The sequence below is a fragment of the Pristiophorus japonicus genome, chromosome 1 (genome assembly GCF_044704955.1).
Source record: "Pristiophorus japonicus isolate sPriJap1 chromosome 1, sPriJap1.hap1, whole genome shotgun sequence".
Classification (NCBI taxonomy): domain Eukaryota; kingdom Metazoa; phylum Chordata; class Chondrichthyes; family Pristiophoridae; genus Pristiophorus; species Pristiophorus japonicus.
The window spans coordinates 454,357,776-454,378,245 of NC_091977.1; the positions used below are offsets into that span (position 1 = coordinate 454,357,776).

The 20,470-nt window shown below is 46.4% G+C and overlaps 1 protein-coding gene across 6 annotated transcripts in view; it reads left to right on the forward strand.

The window, feature by feature from the left end:
* lrrcc1 (leucine rich repeat and coiled-coil centrosomal protein 1) overlaps positions 1–20,470 on the forward strand; it is a 371,497-nt gene that overhangs the window by 214,527 nt on the left and 136,500 nt on the right. For all 6 annotated transcript variants that reach the window (XM_070893371.1, XM_070893397.1, XM_070893406.1 and 3 more), the window contains one exon: positions 10,700–10,874. In XM_070893371.1, coding sequence (XP_070749472.1) covers positions 10,700–10,874 — 175 coding nt within the window. The remainder of the gene's footprint in view (positions 1–10,699; positions 10,875–20,470) is intronic.

Sequence of the window (20,470 nt, forward strand, 5' to 3'; positions counted from 1 at the left end):
TCTCTCTCTCTCCTCCCATTCTCTCACTCTCCTCCCAGTCTCTCTCTTTCTCTCTCCTTTACCAGTCTCTTTCTCGCTCTCCTTTCCCGTTGTCTCTCGCTCTTCTTCCCCGGTGTGTCTCTCCTCCCACCTCCCCCCCCCCCCTCCCCTCCCCCCCGCCTCTCTCTCCTCCCACCCTCTTCCCTCCAGTCCCTCTCTCTCCCTCCCTCCCCCCTTGTCCCTCTCTCTCCCTCCCTCCCCCCATACTCTCTCTCTCCCTCCCTCCCCCCAGTCCCTCTCTCTCTCCCTCCCTCCCCCCAGTCCCTCTCTCTCTCCCTCCCTCCCACCAGTCCCTCTCTCTCTCCCTCCCTCCCCCCAGTCCCTCTCTCTCTTTCTCCCTTCCCCCAGTCCCTCTCTCTCTCTCTCCCTCCCTCCAGTCCCTCTCTCTCTCTCTCTCTCCCCCCAGTCCCCCTCTCTCTCTCTCTCTCTCTCCCTCCCCCCAGTCCCCCTCTCTCTCTCTCTCTCTCTCCCTCCCCCCAGTCCCCCTCTCTCTCTCTCTCTCCCTCCCCCCAGTCCCCCTCTCCGTCTCTCTCCCTCCCCCCAGTCCCCCTCTCTCTCTCCCTCCTCACTTCCCGTAGAAGCCTGTCCAGTTCATGTTCAACTTTTTCCCTCATCACATAGGGCACAGCTCTAGCCTTGTGATGGACCGGTCTAGCATCCTGTGTGATGTAGATTTTGACTTTAGCCCCTTTGAAGGTGCCCACACCTGGCTGAAAGAAATGTTCAAATCGACTTAGAACTGTTGAGTAGGAGGTCCGTTCCTCTGACGACATGGCGTGCACATCATCCCATTTCCAGTTTAGTTTTGCCAGCCAGCTTCTCCCCAGACACAGACCGTTTCCATTGTTTCGGAAGGATGAGCTGCGTCTGGCTGATCTCCCTTGAGCTTCTCTTAGTTTGTAGTTGATTGCTCACATTGTGGGTTGATGAGGTGTGAACGGCCGTTCCTGTGGCCCTTGATGGCTTCTGGCGCCACTGCCTGCTGTTGAGGGCCTGCTCTCCTGCCTTTGTCTGTGTGTAGGGGTAGCGGCTTGTTTCACGCTGTGAACCCCTTGTTCCGATGTTTCGTTAGTTGTCGTAACCCGCAGTGTAGATCAACCTCGTATCTTCTTCTCCTGCCAGGAATGTCTGTGCAACCAATGCTGCTGCCTCTAGGGTCAGGTTCTTGGTCTCTATGAGCTTTCGGAATATGCCTGCGCGGTCTTTTCCTTCAATAAAAAAGTCTCTCAGTACTTCTCTCCTTAGTTCATCGGAGAACTCACATAAGCTATCCAACCTCCGAAGTTCCGCCACGAAGTCGGGTATGCTCTGGCCCACACAGCGTCTGTAGTTGTAGAACCTGTGTCTGGCCCATGTGTAGGCTGCTCGCTGGCTTCAGGTGGTCTCTTACCAGTGTGCTCAACTCTTCAAACGACTTGCTTGCTGGTTTCTCGGGTGCCAGCAGGTTCTTCATTAAGGCGTATGTTTTCAAGCCACAGCTGATCAAGAGATGGGCTCTTCTCTTGTCTGCCTTATCGTCGCCTAACCAGTCTTTGGTTACAAAGCTTTCTATAAAGTCCTCCCAATTATCTCCAGCATTGTATTTTTCATCTGAGCCGTTGGTTGCCATTCTGTGGATTCTGTAATCCCGTAACTCGTCACCACTGTAAAGTCCTGTCCCTGCAGTACAGATTCACACGAGGCACATACTGAAGTCAAGGTCACTCAGGACCTGCACCTTTATTACACAGCTCTTGAATGCCACACTTGCCTGAGACCTGTCCTTATATACCTGTCTGGGACAGGTATCCAGTGTCTCCTGCAAGTGCACCCCTGGTGGTAAGGTAAGCTTGTGGTTACAGGTCATCTCAAGTTACAGTCATGTATAGCATGGTAAGATACAGTTATATACAGTAGTGTGAGATACATGACAGTTGGAGGTGCCGTCTATCGGATGAGATGTTAAACTGAGGCCCCGTCTGCTCTCTCAAGTGGACGTAAAAGATCCCTTGGTAATATTTCAAAGAAGAGCAGGGGAGTTATCCCTGGTGTCCTGGCCAATATTTATCCCTCAATCAACGTAACAAAAACAGATTATCCGGCCATTATCACATTGCTGTTTGTGGGAACTTGCTTATGTGCAAATTGGCTGCCGCGTTTCCCACATTACAACAGTGACTACACTCCAAAAGTACTTCATTGGCTGTAAAGCGCTTTGAGACGTCCGTTGGTCGTGAAAGGCACTATACAATCCAAGTCTTTTTATAATCCAAATTCTAGATGGATTATAAAACCAGGGAAATCTTGCTACAGTTATACAGGGTATTGGTAAGGCCAAATCTAGAATACTGCATGCAGTTTTGGTTTCCATATTTAAGAAAGGATATTCTTGCTTTGGAGGCAGTTCAGAGAAGGTTCACTAGGTTAATTCCAGAAATGAGCGGGTTGACTGAGGAAAGGTTGAGTAGATTGGGCCTCTATTCATTGGAATTCAGAAGAATGAGAATTGATCTTATCGAAACGTATAAGATTCTGAGGGGGCTTGACAAGGTGGATGCAGAGAGGATGTTTCCACTGATAGGGGAGACTGGAACTAGAGGGCATAATCTTAGAATAAGGAGCTGCCCATTTAAAACTGAGATGAGCAGGAATTTCTTCTCTGAGGGTTGTAAATCTGTGGAATTCGCTGCCTCAGAGAGCTGTGGAAGCTGGGACATTGAATAAATTGAAGACAGAAATAGACAGTTTCTTAATCGATAAGGGTTTATAGGGAGCGGGCAGGGAAGTGGACCTGAGTCCATGATCGGATGAGCCATGATCGTATTAAATGGCGGAGCAGGATCGAGGGGCCGTCTGGCCTACTCCAGCTCCTAGTTCTTATGTTCTTAGAAGCAGCTCCAGAGGCAGTAAATTCTACGTGGTTCGGCCCCACTTCTGGCTTCCTCATATGTCACACTGCGCATGCATGACTGAATTGAGTGCCCATGTGCAAAAAGGGGGTGGCGTCCAATGCGCGCATGCGTAGAAGGACACACAAAAACTAGTGCAAATAATCTCTGCTTTTAAAACTTGCCTTTTTTGGCCTTGTATTGTAACTTGTCCATCAATGTTACTGAGAGACTGCCCCTTCCCAGTAGTCTCACAGTCAGCACATATTTGACCACTGCTGCAAATTTGACTGATGTATACTGAAATTTGACATTGACTTGCAAGTAGAAAGAAAGAATGATTGTCCTTGTCCAAGGTATGACAGACGGCAAAATATGACGACCTCTAACACAATTAGGAACACTATAATACTTGGCATATCTATAAACAAGATGAAAAGAGCGTTTAGTGTATGAAATTGCATCTGCCATCAGTAAAAGATCAAAACTAAACTGTTCCCATGAGGTGATTAATGAAGAATCATTATCAGTCAATTGATAAGGAATAAAACAGTTTAGCCAGACAGCCTTGCAATACAAGCTACAAACATACACAGTTCATCTTGCATCTCCTGTGTGGACTGAACACCTGTTCTTATACTTCTATGTGATACAGAATCTTCCAACAGAAACCAGATTTTTAATTGTCATTCATGAAGTCTCATTATAACATTTAATTGCACCAGCGGTTATGCCTCTGCAAGTATATGACTTGCATAACGGCTACAGTAGTAATACCAAAGAAAGAAGCTGGAGCTCAACATAAAGATCTGTTGCTGATCAGGCCTCAAGTTAACTATATTATGTTACCAGTCTGAAATTTTTAAGGGTATAACTTTAAAGATATTTGCAAATCTTTCTAACATACTATTCTCATTTCAACCTATATATCACTAGAAGGCAAACACAGATCTTGCTTTCATTGCTTTGGTTCAGCTAGCCTGTATGGTTTGGGCTTTCTCCCAACAGTTTGATCTGGTGTTCAGAACAAAAAAGCAGATTCCATAAACAGACCGAGGGCTAGATTTTCTGTTTTTTGCGTTTTCGTTCGTTTTCGGGCGCAATTCGCGTCAATATCAAAAATTTAGCGGCAGGTTAGCGTTCGCACCGGGTTAGCGTTAATGCCAGAGCACGCAACTTTCGCCAAATGAAAGTTCATGAGGGGCATTTGCGCTAACTTCAGCATTGCACCACACAATTTGTGCACTGAGCCGAAAGTTCCGCTGTTTTAAAAAAAAAAAATCGCCCATTCTGCGCATGTGCAAATGACTATTTCTTTCTTCCTGCGCTTCTGGTCTGCTGTCCGATCGCAAATGCAGGACGCGGTCGCGCGCATGCGCAGTACATCCGGAGCTGAATCAGCCATTTTAAAATTGGATTTTGATGATGGAGAACGAGGAGTCGAGATAGCGTGCCAGGCAATTCAGCCAGGAGGCTAACGAATCTCTAGTGGGGAGTGTGGCGAGAAGATGGCAGGAATTATGTCGCAGGGATGGATCTAGACCCCTGCCATCCATTTTCAAACGCATTTGGAGGGAAATCGCTGAGGAGGTCTCTGCCTCAGACACAGTGGTCAGGAATGGCACACAGTGCCGAAAAAAGTTTAATGATCTGACGAGGATCATCAGAGTGAGTACAGTTTTTATTCATGCACTCCTTGATTATTTCAATTATAAATCTGACACACTATTTGTTCTCATGCTTTCGGTGCCTGACAGCAGTCTGTGGGTGTTCTCATGCTGTTGCTGTCTCTCGGCACTCTGTGGGTTGCCTCCTAAAATGCATGACACATAGGTAGACTTAGTTTGGCACCCTATTTGCCATGACACGTTATTAAGATTGTTTTCTGAGATCTCATAAGATGTCTCCGCACTTCGATGTTCTCCTAATGAACTATGTGCAACTTCCAAGGCCATTAAACAGAGGACTGTATTACATTCAGACAGTATGATATAAGTGCTTTGGTGGCTATCTGTGCCACAAGAGAAGGTGGACTCTCTTGTAACCATTCCCATTTTCATCTCTGCAGGCAAAGTCGTCACATAATCGGCGCGAGTAGGTGCGGACAGGCGGCGGTCCACCTCAGACCCTGCCACTCACGAACATTGAGGAGCGAGTGGCAGGCCTCATCAGTGTCTCGGATCGGGCAACTGCCACTGGGAAACTGAGGGTAAGTCCTGCACACTCCCTGGGTTGGGTTGGGGCAATGTCTGTGGACTAGGGTTGGTACAGTATCATGCAGTGTCTATAGACTAGGATTGGGGCTATGTCATGCAGTGTCTCTGGACTAGATATCATGGAGTAGCGGCAGTCGTTCAAACGAGCCTGTGCTTTGCGCCCTTCCTCATGTCACCCTGTCCCCTCCCCTGCTGCTAACTACTCGCCTGTTGCTTTCTACTTCCAGATGACTAGACACAGGAGCCAGATCCCTCAAGGCAACACTCCACGCCAGGCCATCGTGTGGAGGAGGAGGCAGAAGAGGAGGAGTTTACCGATCAGCCGACTCCGGCGCAGATGCAATCCACTCCTCTTTTACCACCGGCACTCACTCGGCTGAAGACGACAACATAACTTTCTCGGGGTTTGAGACCTCCAAGGCCCCTGGGACTAGTGATGTGCAGAAATGCAGTTCTGGGGTCGAATCCCATATGCCATCTCTCTGTGGGGTGGGTGGGGGGGGTGAGTCGGCAAGTGTGTCTGCTGACAGACAGGCAGACGTGGAACTGCACATGGTGGTAATGTCCAGGGAGAGCATCCAGGTCACCCGTCAGCTCCTTGATGTCTTGGATAGGATTCCCGCAACCATCGAGAGTCACTGCGACCATTACGGAGGTAGGGTCGCAGATTGTCGTTGCGAGCCGTGAAACCTGCGAGGCCATCAGTGCCCACATGAGGCTGGTGGCTTCTGGCAGTGACACTGGAGCCCCGGAGAGTGTGGTGTGAAGCCTTGTGGAATATGGCGCATCACAGGCACAAGCTCTGCTTCAGCTTGGGCAGGTGAAGCAGTCCATGAATCCTTCCTCCATACTCTCTGCGTTCCCCAGTGTCGAACCCAAACCACCTGTGACTGTCGACGGCGATGAAGAGGTTCACCAGTCAGAAGCCGGGCATTCCACGCCATGGGCTGGTCCAGTGTGTCCCCGGGCAGCGTCTCCATTGTCTCTCCCCCCAACACAGCAGCGCCTTGGCAACGTTGCTGCACGCCATCTTGGTACCACTTGGGTTTGGAGCAGCAAGCAAGGGAGAGGAAGGGGGGAAAAAGCTGGTGATAACAAAAAAAAGTGGGGCAGGGTTGCTGCATTCATTATGTTGTTGATGCTGGATGCATCCTATGTTTTATGTTTTATTATTATGTTCTGATTTATGTTGTTCATCGTGTTGTTGAATGATCACACTGCTGGATGCAGCTAATTTATGTTGTTTTATTTAAGTTGACAAAGTTTACAATGTTTAATAAATTGTTTTGTTCGCCTTAACCATTCCAGTGTAGTGTCTCATTTGCAGAATAAGAGGGGGAATAGTCAACATGGTGGGATAGAGTGGCCAGGCAACGGTCAAACGTGCCTTTTGCTCTTCAAGCAAATTGTTCAATTATGAGCTGCCGACGTAAGGCATTTGTAGCGGCGAAATTTCCATGATGCTTCCCATGTGGTGGTGGTGGTGGCATGGGTTCCTCGTCAGGCTCGTCTTCCTCCTCCTCCCCCGGCCCCCCTTCTCTCCTGAAGGTGGTCTTGCTATCCCCATGGGCAATTCCTGTCCCCTGATGATGACTACATTGTGTAGCATGCAGCACACCATAATGAACTCTCAGATCTGATGAGGGAAGTATTGTAGGCAGCCTCCAGAGTGGTCCAGGCATCAGAAGTACTGCTTGAGCACCCCAATTGTCTGTTCAATGATGTTGTGTGTGTCTGCATGGCTCTCGTTGTAGCGATGCTCGGCTTCTGTCTGGAGGGTTCCGGAGGGGGTTATGAGCCAGGTGGCGAGGCCATAACGTTTGTCTCCAAACATCCAGCTCTGGCCTTGTGGTTGGCGCTGGAACAGACATGAGATTCTGCTCTCGCAAGGTGAAAGCATCATGGATGCTCCCTGGATATTGGGCAATGACTGCCATGATGCACTGAGTATGGTCGCAGATATCTGTACGTTCATGGAGCGGAATCTCTTTCGGTTTCGATAAACCTCTGGATTGTGTAAAGATGCTTGCAGGGCGATGTGCGTACACTCTAGGCACCCTGAACCTTGGGGAAGCCAACAAATCATCCCAAACTTACTGCCCTCTCACTTTGGGTCTCATTTGTCATTGGGAAGTTTTTGAACTCCATCCTGCGTGCGTACAGTGCAGTAGTCACCTGGCGAATGCGACAATGTGTAGCATGCCGCAAAATGGAGCATATGTCACCTCTGATGCCTGAAAGGAACCGGAGGCATAGAAGGCAAGTGCTACAGTCACCTTCACCTCGACGGGCAGTGCAGTCCTGTTGCCGCTGGTAGGCTGTAGGCCTGCCTGTATGAGCTGTCATATCTCTGTGACCACCCCTTTTTAGAAGCGCAGCCTTCTAACGCACTGTGCCTCAGAGAGCTGCAGGTATGAGCGATTTCCCCGTAAACTTGTGGGGGATAAGGCCTCCTCCCCATACATCTCTGACCTTTTCGATTACGTTGAAAATGATAATCAATAAGCCTTTTTTCAGCTCGACTATAGCAGCCAGGATTACTGGCTCCCGACATAGCATGCCCCGCATCTTTTTAAATGTCCTTTAAAACAAACTATAAACTCACATAAAATTCACAATCAAAAGCATGCAACATTCTTCTCTCGCAGCTTTTAATCACTGACAACTGTGACTTTCTCCCCCGTTTTCAAGATGGCGCCGTTAGCGCTTGGGTCCGACTGGTTTTTCCCGGGTGGACGCTAAATTGGGCGATGTGCTTGAAAGTTCCGCCCGGGGTGCTAGTGCAGCGATGCACGGCGATTTACGTCATCTAAACGGTCAAATCAGCGGCGGGGCGCTAAGTTTTAGTGCTGCCGCAAAACCATTGGCGAAAAATCCGCCTGGGCGCAAAATCATGTGCGCCTCATTTCCCGTCCAATAAAATTATTTTTGCGCCCTGCCGGGGCGCTCAATGGGGCACAAGTGAGCCGAAAATCCAGCCCAAGTCTCCTATGCACCAAAACTTGCACTCTTGTACCTGCCATGTCTGAGATTAACAATTATCCTTTTTTGTAATCTTTTTTGTAAGTGATTAAGGATCCTCTAGTTTCTGGGGGAAGGAGCTCAAGAATGCAAATAATTCTAACCTTTTAATCACATTTTCTGTGGTTCGTATCATGATATATAATAATTATTCGGCCCCCGCTCTCCATGAGCCTTAATTTTGATCATTGTAATTAGTTTTCATTACACTGTGCAATGCATTATTATAATTCACAATTGTAAAACAAGTGCATTTGATAATGATGCAACATTAAGTCAATTATAAATTTGACAGACTATTCATTATATTTTGTTGAAGTAAAAATGGATACAGTGGAATTCTGCTATATTCAATCAGTTGGGACAGACAAAAATGGTCAAGATAAGCAGCAAATTGGTAACAATTTGCATATATGAGGATATTATCAGGAACAGTTAAGCCTAGTGTGCATGTCCTAAAATAATCCAGACAAATTTGCACTGCTCAACTCTTGTAAGTGGTAAGATTTGATTTAGCATTTAATTTTCAATACACTTTCTTTGATTTAATTTCTAAACACAGATGTTGCAAGACTGACAAAATAAGATTGCATACGATCCTTTTTATGATTATTTGGAAAAGGACATAGAAAATAGGAGCCATTTGGCCCTTCGAGTCTGCACCACCATTCAATATGATCATGGCTGATCCACTATCTCAACACCATATTCCCACTTTTTCCCCATACCCCTTGATGCCTTTTTGTTTCTAGAAATCTATCTATCTCCCTCTTAAATATATTCAGTGACTTGACCTCCACAGCCTTCTGCGGTAGAGAATTCCACAGGTTCACCACCCTTTGAGTGACAAAATTCTCATCTCGGTCCTAAATTTCCTATCCAGTATCCTGAGACTGTAACCCCTTGTTCTAGACTTCCCAGCCAAGGGAAACATCCTCCCCGCATCCAGTCTATCCAACCCAGTCAGAATTTAAAACGTTTCAATGAGGTGCCCTCTCATTCTTCTAAACTCTAGTGAATACAGGCCTAGCCGACCTAATCTGTCCTCATACGACAGTCCTGCCATCCCAGGAATCAATCTGGTGAACCTTCGCTGCACTCCCTCTATGGCAAGTATATCCTTTCTTAGGTAAGGAGACCAAAACTGCATACAATACTCCAGGTGTGGCCTCACCAAGGCTCTGTATAACTGTAGTAAGACATCCTTGCTCCTGTACTCAAATCCTCTTGTAATGAAGGCTAACATACCATTTTCCTTCCTAACTGCTTGCTGCACCTGCATGTTTGCTTTCAATGACTGGTGTACAAGGACATCCAGGTCCCTCTGTACATCGACATTTCCCAAGCCATCACCATTTGAATAATACTTTGTCCTTATGTTTTTCCTACCAAAGTGGATAACTTCACATTTATCCACGTTATACTGCATCTGCCATGTGTTTGCCCACTCACTCAACCTATCTAAATCGCCTTGCAGCGTCTTTGCATCCTCCTCACAACTCACAATCCCACTTAGTTTTGTGTGGTCAGCAAACTTGGAAATATTAAATTTGGTTCCTTCATCAAAACCATTTATATACATATATATATATTGTGAATAGCTGGGGCCCAAGCACTGATCCCTGTGGTACCCCACTAGTCACTGCCCGCCACCCAGAAAAAGACCCGTTTATTCCTACTCCCTGTTTCCTGTCAGTTAACCAATTTTCAATCCATGCCAATATATTACCCCCAATCCTATGTGCATTAATTTTGCACACTAACCTCTTATGTGGGACTTTATCAAAGACCTTCTGAAAATCCAAGTACACTACATCCACTGGTTCTCCCTTATCTATTCTATCAGTTACATCCTCAAAAAACTCCAGTAGGTTTGTCAAACATGATTTTCCTTTCATAAATCCATGTTGACTTTGTGTAACCCCGTTCATATTATCTAAGTGTGCTGTTATCACATCCTTTATAATAGACTCTAGCATTTTCCCTACTACTGATGTCGGGCGTAACCTGTATGTAGTTCCCAGTTTTCTCTCTCCCTCCTTTTTTAAATAGTGGGGTTACATTTGCCACCCTCCAATCTGCAGGAACTGTTCCATAATCTATAGAAATTTAGAAAATGACAACCAATGCACCTACTATTTCTATGGCTAGCTATTTTAGTACTCTGGGATGCAGATCATCAGGCCCTGGGGATTTATCTGCTTTCAGTCCCATTAGTTTTTCCAGCATTATTTTCTTACTAATTACCATTGCCTTTAATTCCTCTTGCTCACTACTTTGGAGCTCATTGCTTTGGGGCATTTTGATTCCCTGATCAGCATTTTAACGCTTCACTGTCAGTATATGTCGGTTAGCGACATGGGGTGAATTTCCATGGAGGTTGTCCCACTCGTCTGCTGTAATTTCAATTGAAGAGCTGCGGAAAAATGGTGTTAGCACCATAAACCTGTTTTTTGCAGTTCTGCCGCTAAGTTGGGAGAACCTCTGCATAAATTATCCTGGTAAAGATTATTGTAAGCATTTTGATTTTTGAAATCCTGCTCAATTTTAATATAGAGCCAATTCCGGGCATTAGAACATGTAGCTGAAGAAGATAAGAAAAAAACTGTTCAGATTGAACTACTTAAGCAGGAGAAATCTCGACTGATTTCACAGCTAACTGCACAGGAGTCGGTGATTGATGGCATTCGTGCTGAAAAGAGGATATGGGGACAAGAGTTAGCACAACAAGGTAAGACTGTTTTACTTAACTGTATCGGCTGAAAAATTGTACATTTAAATGCATACTTTCACATCCTTAACTTCAAATTCAACCAAGTGATAACTAAAGGGAGTGGTAGCACCAAGTACTTTTGTAGCAATTCAACTACAAAGTTTTTATGTGCCCATGAGTCATGAAAGTTGGAGGAAAAATTTAATGAGGTCAAAAACAACTAAGAATTATTTTAAAAGCTGTAAAGAAACAAAAATCTAATGACAACTGGGTTTTTAATTATCAAAAAATTCACAGAAATCTTAACAATATTAGATTCAGTCTGATTGCAGTATGGGACTGATTGGCTGTCAATCATCCCAGAGTACTGTTGAATTGCCTTATTCATCTATCTGATTACCAAATCTGCATTTCTGAACTAATGGGCCCACGTTTCCGATATCCGCTAGAACGGCGCACCTCTAAGAGGCCCGCCTATTTTGTGGAATGAAAAGCGCGCCAAAAACTTGCCTCGCGATTCTCCGAGTGCAGCAGACCTATTCAGCAGTCAGCGCGACGTAGCACAATAGCAGGGGGGGGGTGCTACAGCCCTGGGCCAAAAGAGTGCCGGCAGCTGCGCGCATGCGCAGTAGCTCCTGGCCCCCACATTCTGTGTACGTATGCTGCTGGTTGTGTGGGAGAGGCCCGAAGCACGCCGACCCAAGCCCTAGCCCCAATGGGTTCCTGGAGCGGGCAGAGTGCTGATTTCCAGCCTGCAGCACGCAGCCCCTAGCCCTGGCCGAATGAGCTCCTGGAGCAGGCAGAGTGCGGATTTCCAGCCTGCAGCATGCAGCCCCTAACCTTGGCCGGGGGCTCCCGGTGATCCCGAACGGGAAGGTGAGGTAGGAACTTTTTATTTTTTATTGACATTGAATGATTTCTTTATTTTTATTTATTGATTTATTTATCATTTATTATTGATGATGGCTCTTTATTGGTAAAAGTGAAGTGTTTAATGCTTTGGAAAATCCCCTAACTTCCCTCCCGCCCCCCCCCCCCCCCTTGCCATCTCTGGCTACCTGCGCCAAATTTTAAAGTGTACGCAAGGTTTTTCTGAGCGTACAAAAGTTGACACTTACTCCGTTCTAAGTTACTTTGGAGTAACTTTTCGGTGCCTAAACTTGCAAAACAGCCAGAAGTGGTTGGTAACGCCCCCTTTTGAATAAAAAACTGAACTAAAACGAAACTAAACTAAAACAAAACTAAACAAACTCACTAGAACTGGAGCAAACTAAATGCCGAGAATTACGATTTCAAAGATACTCCAAACTAAACTAATTGCTCAAAAAAAAAAAGGAGCAACTCCACCTGAAACTTGGGTCCGTTGTTTCCAAATGTGACATCTTGCAGGCAACCCCAAAGAGAACTCACTTACCTTCCCATTTTCCCCCAAGGAGGATATTCAGTAGTTTGTCAACTTGTTATTTAGCCAGTCATTAGTTCAAAGGGTCTTGAAAACGTTGAAAAAAAAACTGGTAAATGCCCACTAGATACTCGGTTGAGACTGCCCATATCCATTTCACATTGGACCTTTAGAGCTGGCAGAGTACAGATCCCTTCAATCTCTGTGTTGGATTTAAACCCAGAGTTGAAATAACAATATTCTAATCCAATCTCCCCAGTCTCCAATAAGCAGATGATGAAACTTAAATTTTAAAATTGTAGAACACAAATTCAGAATTAATGGGCCCAAATTTGGCCAACACACATTTCTGGCGCACTCACCAGAGATGCGCTGCTTTTGTAGAACTCCCAAGGGTGCCAAAAATCTTCGGGCGAGTTTGGCCGCTCCCCAGCCTCCCCTCCATGGTGGCGTAGCGTGGCAACTGGATTCGGGGGCGGAGCCAGGTCCTGGCGCTGAAAACAGTGCCGGGACCTCTGCACATGCGCGCTAGAGTGTGCAAGCATGGGCAGTAGCTCCTAGTCTCCAGAATCTGAGTGTGAGAGATGCAGGCTGTGTGGGAGGGGCTGACGCTCGCCGTCCCTATCCCGGGCCACGTGGCCTGCTGCAAGGCCGGCCACTGCCTTCCTGCACTGATGGCTACAAGAGACAGGTTGGTGGGGGGGGGAAGAGTTTTGATCGGGGCTTTAGCGCTCCAAGGGGAGTGGGAGCAGAAAGACACAAAGCCGCAGCAACCCAGATATGACAAATAGTGGACAGAGAAAAACCCAAACAACCAAAAAGATTAAACAAGAGTAGACGGTATCCTCAACCCGACTGGAGTCTGTACTGGACCACGGGAGAACGGCTACACTGCTGCTGGCTGCGAGGCTCCCGCACCTAGGCCTGGCCGAAGGGCATTGCCGGTGCGTGCTGCAGTCGGGAAGGTAAGACTCTTTACTAATTATTACTTGATTTATTTTAAATTTTCTATTATTTATTAAATGTTATAGTTTATATGGTTCTTTATTGGTTAAAGTGATGTGTTTAATACTTTAGTGTTTAATGCTTCCCACCCCCGGTCTCTGGCTACCTGCGCTGAACTATTAACTCACAGCAGAGTTTTTCAGAACATACAAAAGCAGACACTTACTCTGGCCTAAGTTAGTTTGGAGTAAGTTTTAACTGTCTAAACTCGCATAAATGACCAGAACAGGGGTAAGTGGTTGGTAACGCCCCCTTTTGAAAAAAACACTGAACTTAAAAAAAACCTAACTAACTCAATAACACTGGAGCAACTTAAATGTGGAGAATTGAGATTTTTAAGTTACTCAAAAAAAAATCTAGTTGCTCCAAAAAAAGCAGCATCTCATGGGGAAATTTGGGCCCATTTAAGCCTAAAGCAAAACTAGATTATATAAAATATATTTGTCCCATGAGTAGTATACAGCCTGTATTTGTATATTAACTCCCATCAAAAGATCTTGTTATATTGATTAATTTCTGTGTTTTTATTAAAAAGAGCTCAATATCTCCTTGAGATGTGTTTGAAAGTTATGAGTAAATTTAGACCCGGATAATCAAATATTGCATGGAACATGATTGCTCCTGTGCTGCTGGGACAATAGAAATGTAATTCCTGAAATTTGCTTCAGTCAGGGATATTCATGTCCCTCAAACGATGAAATTGAGTCGAGTACATAACAGTCCAAGTTTCATTTGGTCTGGCAGATTGATAAAGGTCAAATGGGCTTTGTTCTTCGAAACATAGAAAAAACATAGAAATCTACAGCGCAGAGGGAGGCCATTTTGGTCCATCGTGTCCACGCAGGCCGACAAAGAGCCATGCGGCCCTCAGTCAGCAGCCCTGAAGATTACATATAAACCAATGAACAATGGTGGAAAGGTAAAGAGCATCCGGCCCAACCAGTCTGCCCCACACAACTGTGACTGACACCCCTTGCACCGCAACATTCTACACTCCACCCCAACCAGAGCCATGCGATCTCCTGGGAGAGGCAAAAACCAGATAAAAAACCCATGCCAATTGGGGGAAAAAATCTGGGAAAATTCCTCTCTGACCCATCCAGGCGATCGAAACTAGTCCAGGAGATCACTCTGGCCTTATTCGATTCCCTGCAGTATTTACCATCGTATATGTGCCAGCCAACAAAAGGTTATCCAGCCTAATCCCAATTATCAGCTCTAGGTCCGTAACCCTGCAGGTTACGGCACTCCAAGTGCCCATCCAAGCACCTTTTAAATATGGTGAGGGTTTCTGCATCCACCACCCTTCCAGGCAGGGAGTTCCAAACCCCCACAACCCTTTGCGTGAAGAAGCCTCCCCTCAAATCTCCCCTGAACCTTACACCAACCACCTTAAAACTATACCCCCTCGTAATAGACCGCTCCACCAAGGGAAATAGGCCCTTGCTATCCACTTTATCCAGGTCCCTCAGAATGTTATACACCTCAGAGGTCTCCTCTCAGCCTCCTCTGTTCCACTGAGAACAAACCCAGCCTATCCAATCTGCCCTCATAGCTACGATTCTTCATTCTAGGCAGCATCCAAGTAAATCTCCTCTGCACTCTCTCTAGTGCAATCACGTCCTTCCTATAGTACAGCGACCAGAACTGCACACAGTATTCCAGCTGTGGCCTAACCAGAGTATTATACAATTTAAGCATAACCTACCTGCTCTTTTATTCTATGCCTCGGCCAATAAAGGCAAGCATTCCGTATGCTTCTTAACCACCTTATCTACCTGGCCTGCTACTTTCAGGATCTATGGACAAGCACTCCAAGGTCCCTTTGTTCATCTACACATCTAAGTGGCCTACTGTTTAATGTGTATACCCTTTCCTTATTAGCCCTCCTCAAGTGCATTACCTCACATTTTTCCAAATTAAATTTCATTTGGCGTTGTTCTGCCCACCTGACCAGTAGATTGATATAAGAACATAAGAAATAGGAGCAGGAATAGGCCATATGGTCCCTTGAGCCTGCTCCGCCATTTAATAAGATCATGGCTAATCCGATCATGGACTCGGGTCCACTTCCCTGTCCACTCCCCATAACCCCTTATTCCCTTATCGGTTAAGAAACATAGAAAATAGGTGCAGGAGTAGGCCATTCGGCCCTTCGAGCCTGCACCGCCATTCAGTGAGTTCATGGCTGAACATGCAACTTCAGTAACTGTCTGTCTTAAATTTATTCAATGACCCAGCTTCCACAGGGCTCTGAGGCAGTGAATTCCACAGATTTACAACCCTCAGAGAAGAAATTTCTCCTCATCAGTTTTAAATGGGCGGCCCCTTATTCTAAGATTATGCCCCCTAGTTCTAGTCTCCACTATCAGTGGAAACATCTTCTCTGCATCTACCTTGTCAAGTCTCCTCATAATCTTATACGTTTCGATAAGATAATCTCTCATTCTCCTGAATTCCATTGAGTAGAGAACCAACCTACTCAACCTTTCCTCATAAGTCAACCCCCTCATCTCCGGAATCAACCAAGTGAACCTTCTCTGAACTGCCTCCAAAGCAAGTATATCCTTTCTTAAATATGGAAACCAAAACTGTATGCAGTATTCCAGATGTGGCTTCATCAATACCCTCTACAACTGTAGCAAGAATTCCCTGCTTTTATCTCCATCGCCTTTGCAATAAAGGCCAAGATTCCATTGGCCTTCCTGATCACTTGCTGTACCTGCATATTAACATTTTGTGTTCATGCACAAGTACCCCCAGGTCCCGCTGTACTGCAGCACTTTGCAATCTTTCTCCATTTGAATAATAACTTGCTCTTTGATTTTTTTCTGCCAAAGTGCATAACCTCACACTTTCCAACATTATACTCCATCTGCCAAATTTTTGCTCACTCACTTAGCCTGTCTATGTCCTTTTGCAGATTTTTTGTGTTTTCCTCACACATTGCTTTTCCTCCCCATCTTTGTATCGTCAGCAAACTTGGCTACGTTACACTTGGTCCCTTCAGCCAAGTCATTAATATAGTCATTAATATCCTCCTACAGTCCATGACTTTCTTCTTCATTGTCAACCACACAGCCAATTTTAGTGTCATCTGCAAACTTCTTCATCATACTTCCTATATTCAAATCTAGATCATTGATGTATACCACAAAAAGCAAGGGACCCAGTACTGAGCCCTGCAGAATCCCACTGGAAACATCCTTCCAGTCACAAAAACATCCATCAACCAATTACCCTTTGCTTTCTACCTTTAAGCAAATGTTGGATCCAACTTGCCACTTTGCCCTGGATCCCATGGGCTTTAACCTTAGTGACCAGTCTACCATGTGGGACCTTATCAAAAGCTTTGCTAAAGTCCATATACACTACGTCGTACACACTACCCTCATCGACCCTCCTGGTTACCTCCTCGAAAAATTCAATCAATTTAGTCAAACACAATCTTCCCTTAACAAATCTGTGCTGACTGTCCCTAATTAATCCTTGATTTTCTAAATGTAGATTTATCCTGTCTTTCAGGATTTTTTCCAATAATTCTTATAGGCAAAAAAATGTGCTTGCTATCTATGTAGGCCCAAAATAGAGTATTTAATTCCAAATAATTCAGTGCTATCACTACATTCTGTTTGCTATTGTTAAGCTTTGTTGTATACTGATTATATGATAACCATTAAAGGAGGCTTATGATAAATGTTAGGTTCACAGTTAAGTTGAGAACCCAGCTGAATACAAAAACTACAGGGGAGAACTGAAAAAGGAAATAAGAGTGGTAAATAGTGTAGGAGAATACCGTAGTGGGTAACATAAAAGGAAACCCAAAATTGCCCTCGACTAATGTAGGCACACCTACCATTCTTTAAGATTTTTCTCCGCCCCAATCCGGCCGTTGCTCAGAGTCATCAGCATCGTGCTGATTATGTCAGCGCGTCGCTGATGCCGCTATCGCAACGCGGACATGCTGCGTCGCTGATGCCGCTGTGAGCTCTGCATGTAGTTTAGTTAGGCTCACTGGGCCACCGGGGAGGGTTTCGGCCGGGCCAGTGGGCTGGCACCCAAGAGGAGGTGCCGGGCTGTCTGTTTGGCAGCCTGGCCAAACCCATGGCCAGCATTGTCGGGTTGGCCGACAAATAAAATAAAATGGAGGTGCCGGCAGCGCGCCCTCCCCCTTAAGGACGGACACGTTGCCCAGGCATACACAGCTTCCCGCAGCAGAAAGCTGTCGGGGGCACCGACAGTTAGCCGCTCCGCCCCCATGGGGCAATTTCCCATGGGGGTCGCAAAGGGCGTCGCCGTTGTCGTGGGGGGGTTGGCACATGCCTGAGGGGGCTGGAACACGGATGGCACGGTAATGATCACTGCTGGGAAAATCAGGTAGGGGAAATTATTAAATGCTGCTGGACTCCGCGCTAACTAAGCAGAAAGTCCTTAACGACCAAGAAACGGGCAATTTCGAGCCCAAAGTCTTTTAAAAACATATAAATAGTATCAGGGTAGTCAAAGGAAGGGTGGGAAGATTAGGAACCAAGAATGAGATATTCTTCTGGAGGCAGAGGGCATGGCTGAGGTACTAAATGAGTATTTTGCATCTGTCTTGACTGAAAATAGAATGCTGCCAATGCCACAGTAAAGGAGCAGGTAGTAGAGAAATTGGATAAGATAAAAATAGATGAAGAAGCAGTATTTAAAAGGTTTGCAGCGTTTAAAGTAGGAAAGTTACCCGGTCCAGATGGGTTGTGTCCTAGGTTGCTGCGGGAAGTAAGTGTGGAAATTGCAGAGACTCTCGCCACAATGGTAAGGGGGTGGTGCCAGAAAACTGGAGGATTGCAAATGTTACACCCCTGTTCAAAAAGGGGAAGAGGGATAAACCTGGCAGGCCAGTCAGTCTAACATCAATGGTGGGGTAATTTTTAGAGACTATGGGCTCAAGTTTCGGCTGGAGTTGCTCCTATTTTTTTGGAGCAACTAGTTTGGAGTATCTTAGAAATCGCAATTCTCGGCATTTAGATTGCTCCAGTTCTAGTGAGTTAGTTTAGTTTTGTTTTAGTTCAGTTTTTTTTTCCAAAAAGGGGCGTTATCAGCCACTTACGCCTGTTTTGCAAGTTTAGGCAGCAAAAAGTTACTCCAAACTAACTTAGAACAGAGTAAATGTCGACTTTTGTACACTCAGAAAAACCTTGCGTACATTTCAGAATTAGGCACAGGTAGCCAGAGGGGGGAGGGGTGGGGGGAGGGAAGTTAGGGGATTTTCCAAAGCATTAAACACTTCACTTTTACCAATAAAGAGCCATCATCAATAATAAATGATAAATAAACCAATAAAACAATCAATCAATCACTAAATAAATAAATAAATAAATAAATAATCAATAAATAAAAAATTTAAAGTTTCTACTTACCTACTGCAGCACCTATCCGTTCGGGAGCACCGGGAGCCCTCCAACAGCCTGCCGAAGAGCTGGGCGGGTGAGCCCCGCTGTCGGGGAGGAGCTCGGGCAGGCCCCGCCGCCAAAGAGTTTCTGGTTGGACGGGCCCCGCCATCGGGGAGGTGTTTGGACGGGGCCCACCACCGGGGAGGTGTTCGGGCGGGGCACACCACCGGGGAGGTGTTCGGACGGGGCCCACCACCGGGGAGGTGTTCGGGCGGGGCACACCACCGGGGAGGTGTTCGGGCGGGGCCCACCACCGGGGAGGTGTTCGGACGGGGCCCACCACCGGGGAGGTGTTCGGGCGGGGCCCACCACCGGGGAGGTGTTCGGGCGGGGCCCACCACCGGGGAGGTGTTCGGGCGGGGCCCACCACCGGGGAGGTGTTCGGACGGGCCCTGCCACCGAGGAGGTGTTCGGGCAGGGCCCACCACCGGAGAGTAGTTCGGGCGGGGCCCACCACCGGGGAGGAGTTTTGGCGGGGCCCGCCGCCAAAGAGCTACTGTTTGGGCGGGCCCCGCGCCGAGGAGGTAAGGGCAGTGGTGGCGAGGCGAGGGATGGTGAGGCAGGCAAGCCACTCGGCCCGAGATAGGGGCAGCGAACATCGCGATGTCCCTTCGGCCAGGGATAGGGTTGCCCGGAGACTGGACGCGCTGGGAGAGCCAGGAACTACTGCGCACACGTGCAGACTCCACTGCGCATGCGCGCAGCTGCCGGCACTCTTTTCGGCGCAGGGCTGTAGCTCCGCCCCCAGCTTCTTGTGCTGAGCAGCGCCGACTGCTAAACAGGCTTGCTGAACACCGAGAATTGCGAGGTAAGTTTTAGGCACACTTTTAATTCTACAAAATAGGCGGGCCTCTCGGAGGTGTGCCGTTCTGCGAGACAGCCGAAACTTGGGCCCAATAATCCGGGCCAAAATTAATTGGCACTTGGAAAAAATATAGGTTAATAAATGAAAGCCAACATGGATTTGTTAAAAGCAAATCATGTTTGACTAACTTGATTGAGTTCTTCAATGAAGTAACGGAGTGGATTGATGTTGCGTTATTTGGACTCTCAAAAGGTGTTTGATAACGTACAACATAATGGACTTGTTAGCAAAATTGAAGCCGTGGGATTAAAGGGATAGTGGCAGCAGCGATACGTAATTGGCTAAGGGAGAGAACGCAGAGAGTAGTTTTGAGCAGTTTTTCAGATTGGAGAGAAGTGTGCAGTGGTGTCCCCCAGGGCTCGGTGTTTGGACTGTTACTCTTTTTGATATATATTAATGGCTAGGACTTGTGTATACAGGGCATATGAGACGAAACTCGGAAGTGTATTAAATTGTGAGGAGGATAGTGACAGACTCCAGGAAGATATAGACAGCCTGGTGAAATGCGAAAGCAAATAGCAGATGAAATACAACGCAGAGAAGTGTGAAGTGATTTATTTTGGTAGGAAGGCTGAAGAGAGGCAATATAAACTAAAATGGTACACTTTTAAAGGCGGTGCAAGAACAAAGAGACCAGGGAGTGTATGTACACAAATCTTTGAAGGTGATAGGATAAGTTGAGAAGGCTGTTAAAAAGGCATACGGGATCCTTGGCTTTATTACTAGAGGCATAGAGTACAAAAGCAAGGGAGTTATGCCAAACCTTTTTAAAATACTGATTGAGCCCCAGCTGGAGTATTGTGGCCAATTCAGGGCACTACACTTGGGGAAGGATGGCAAGGCCTTAGAAAGGGTGCAGTGGAGATTTACTAGAATTATACCAGGGATGAAAGACTTCAGTTATGTG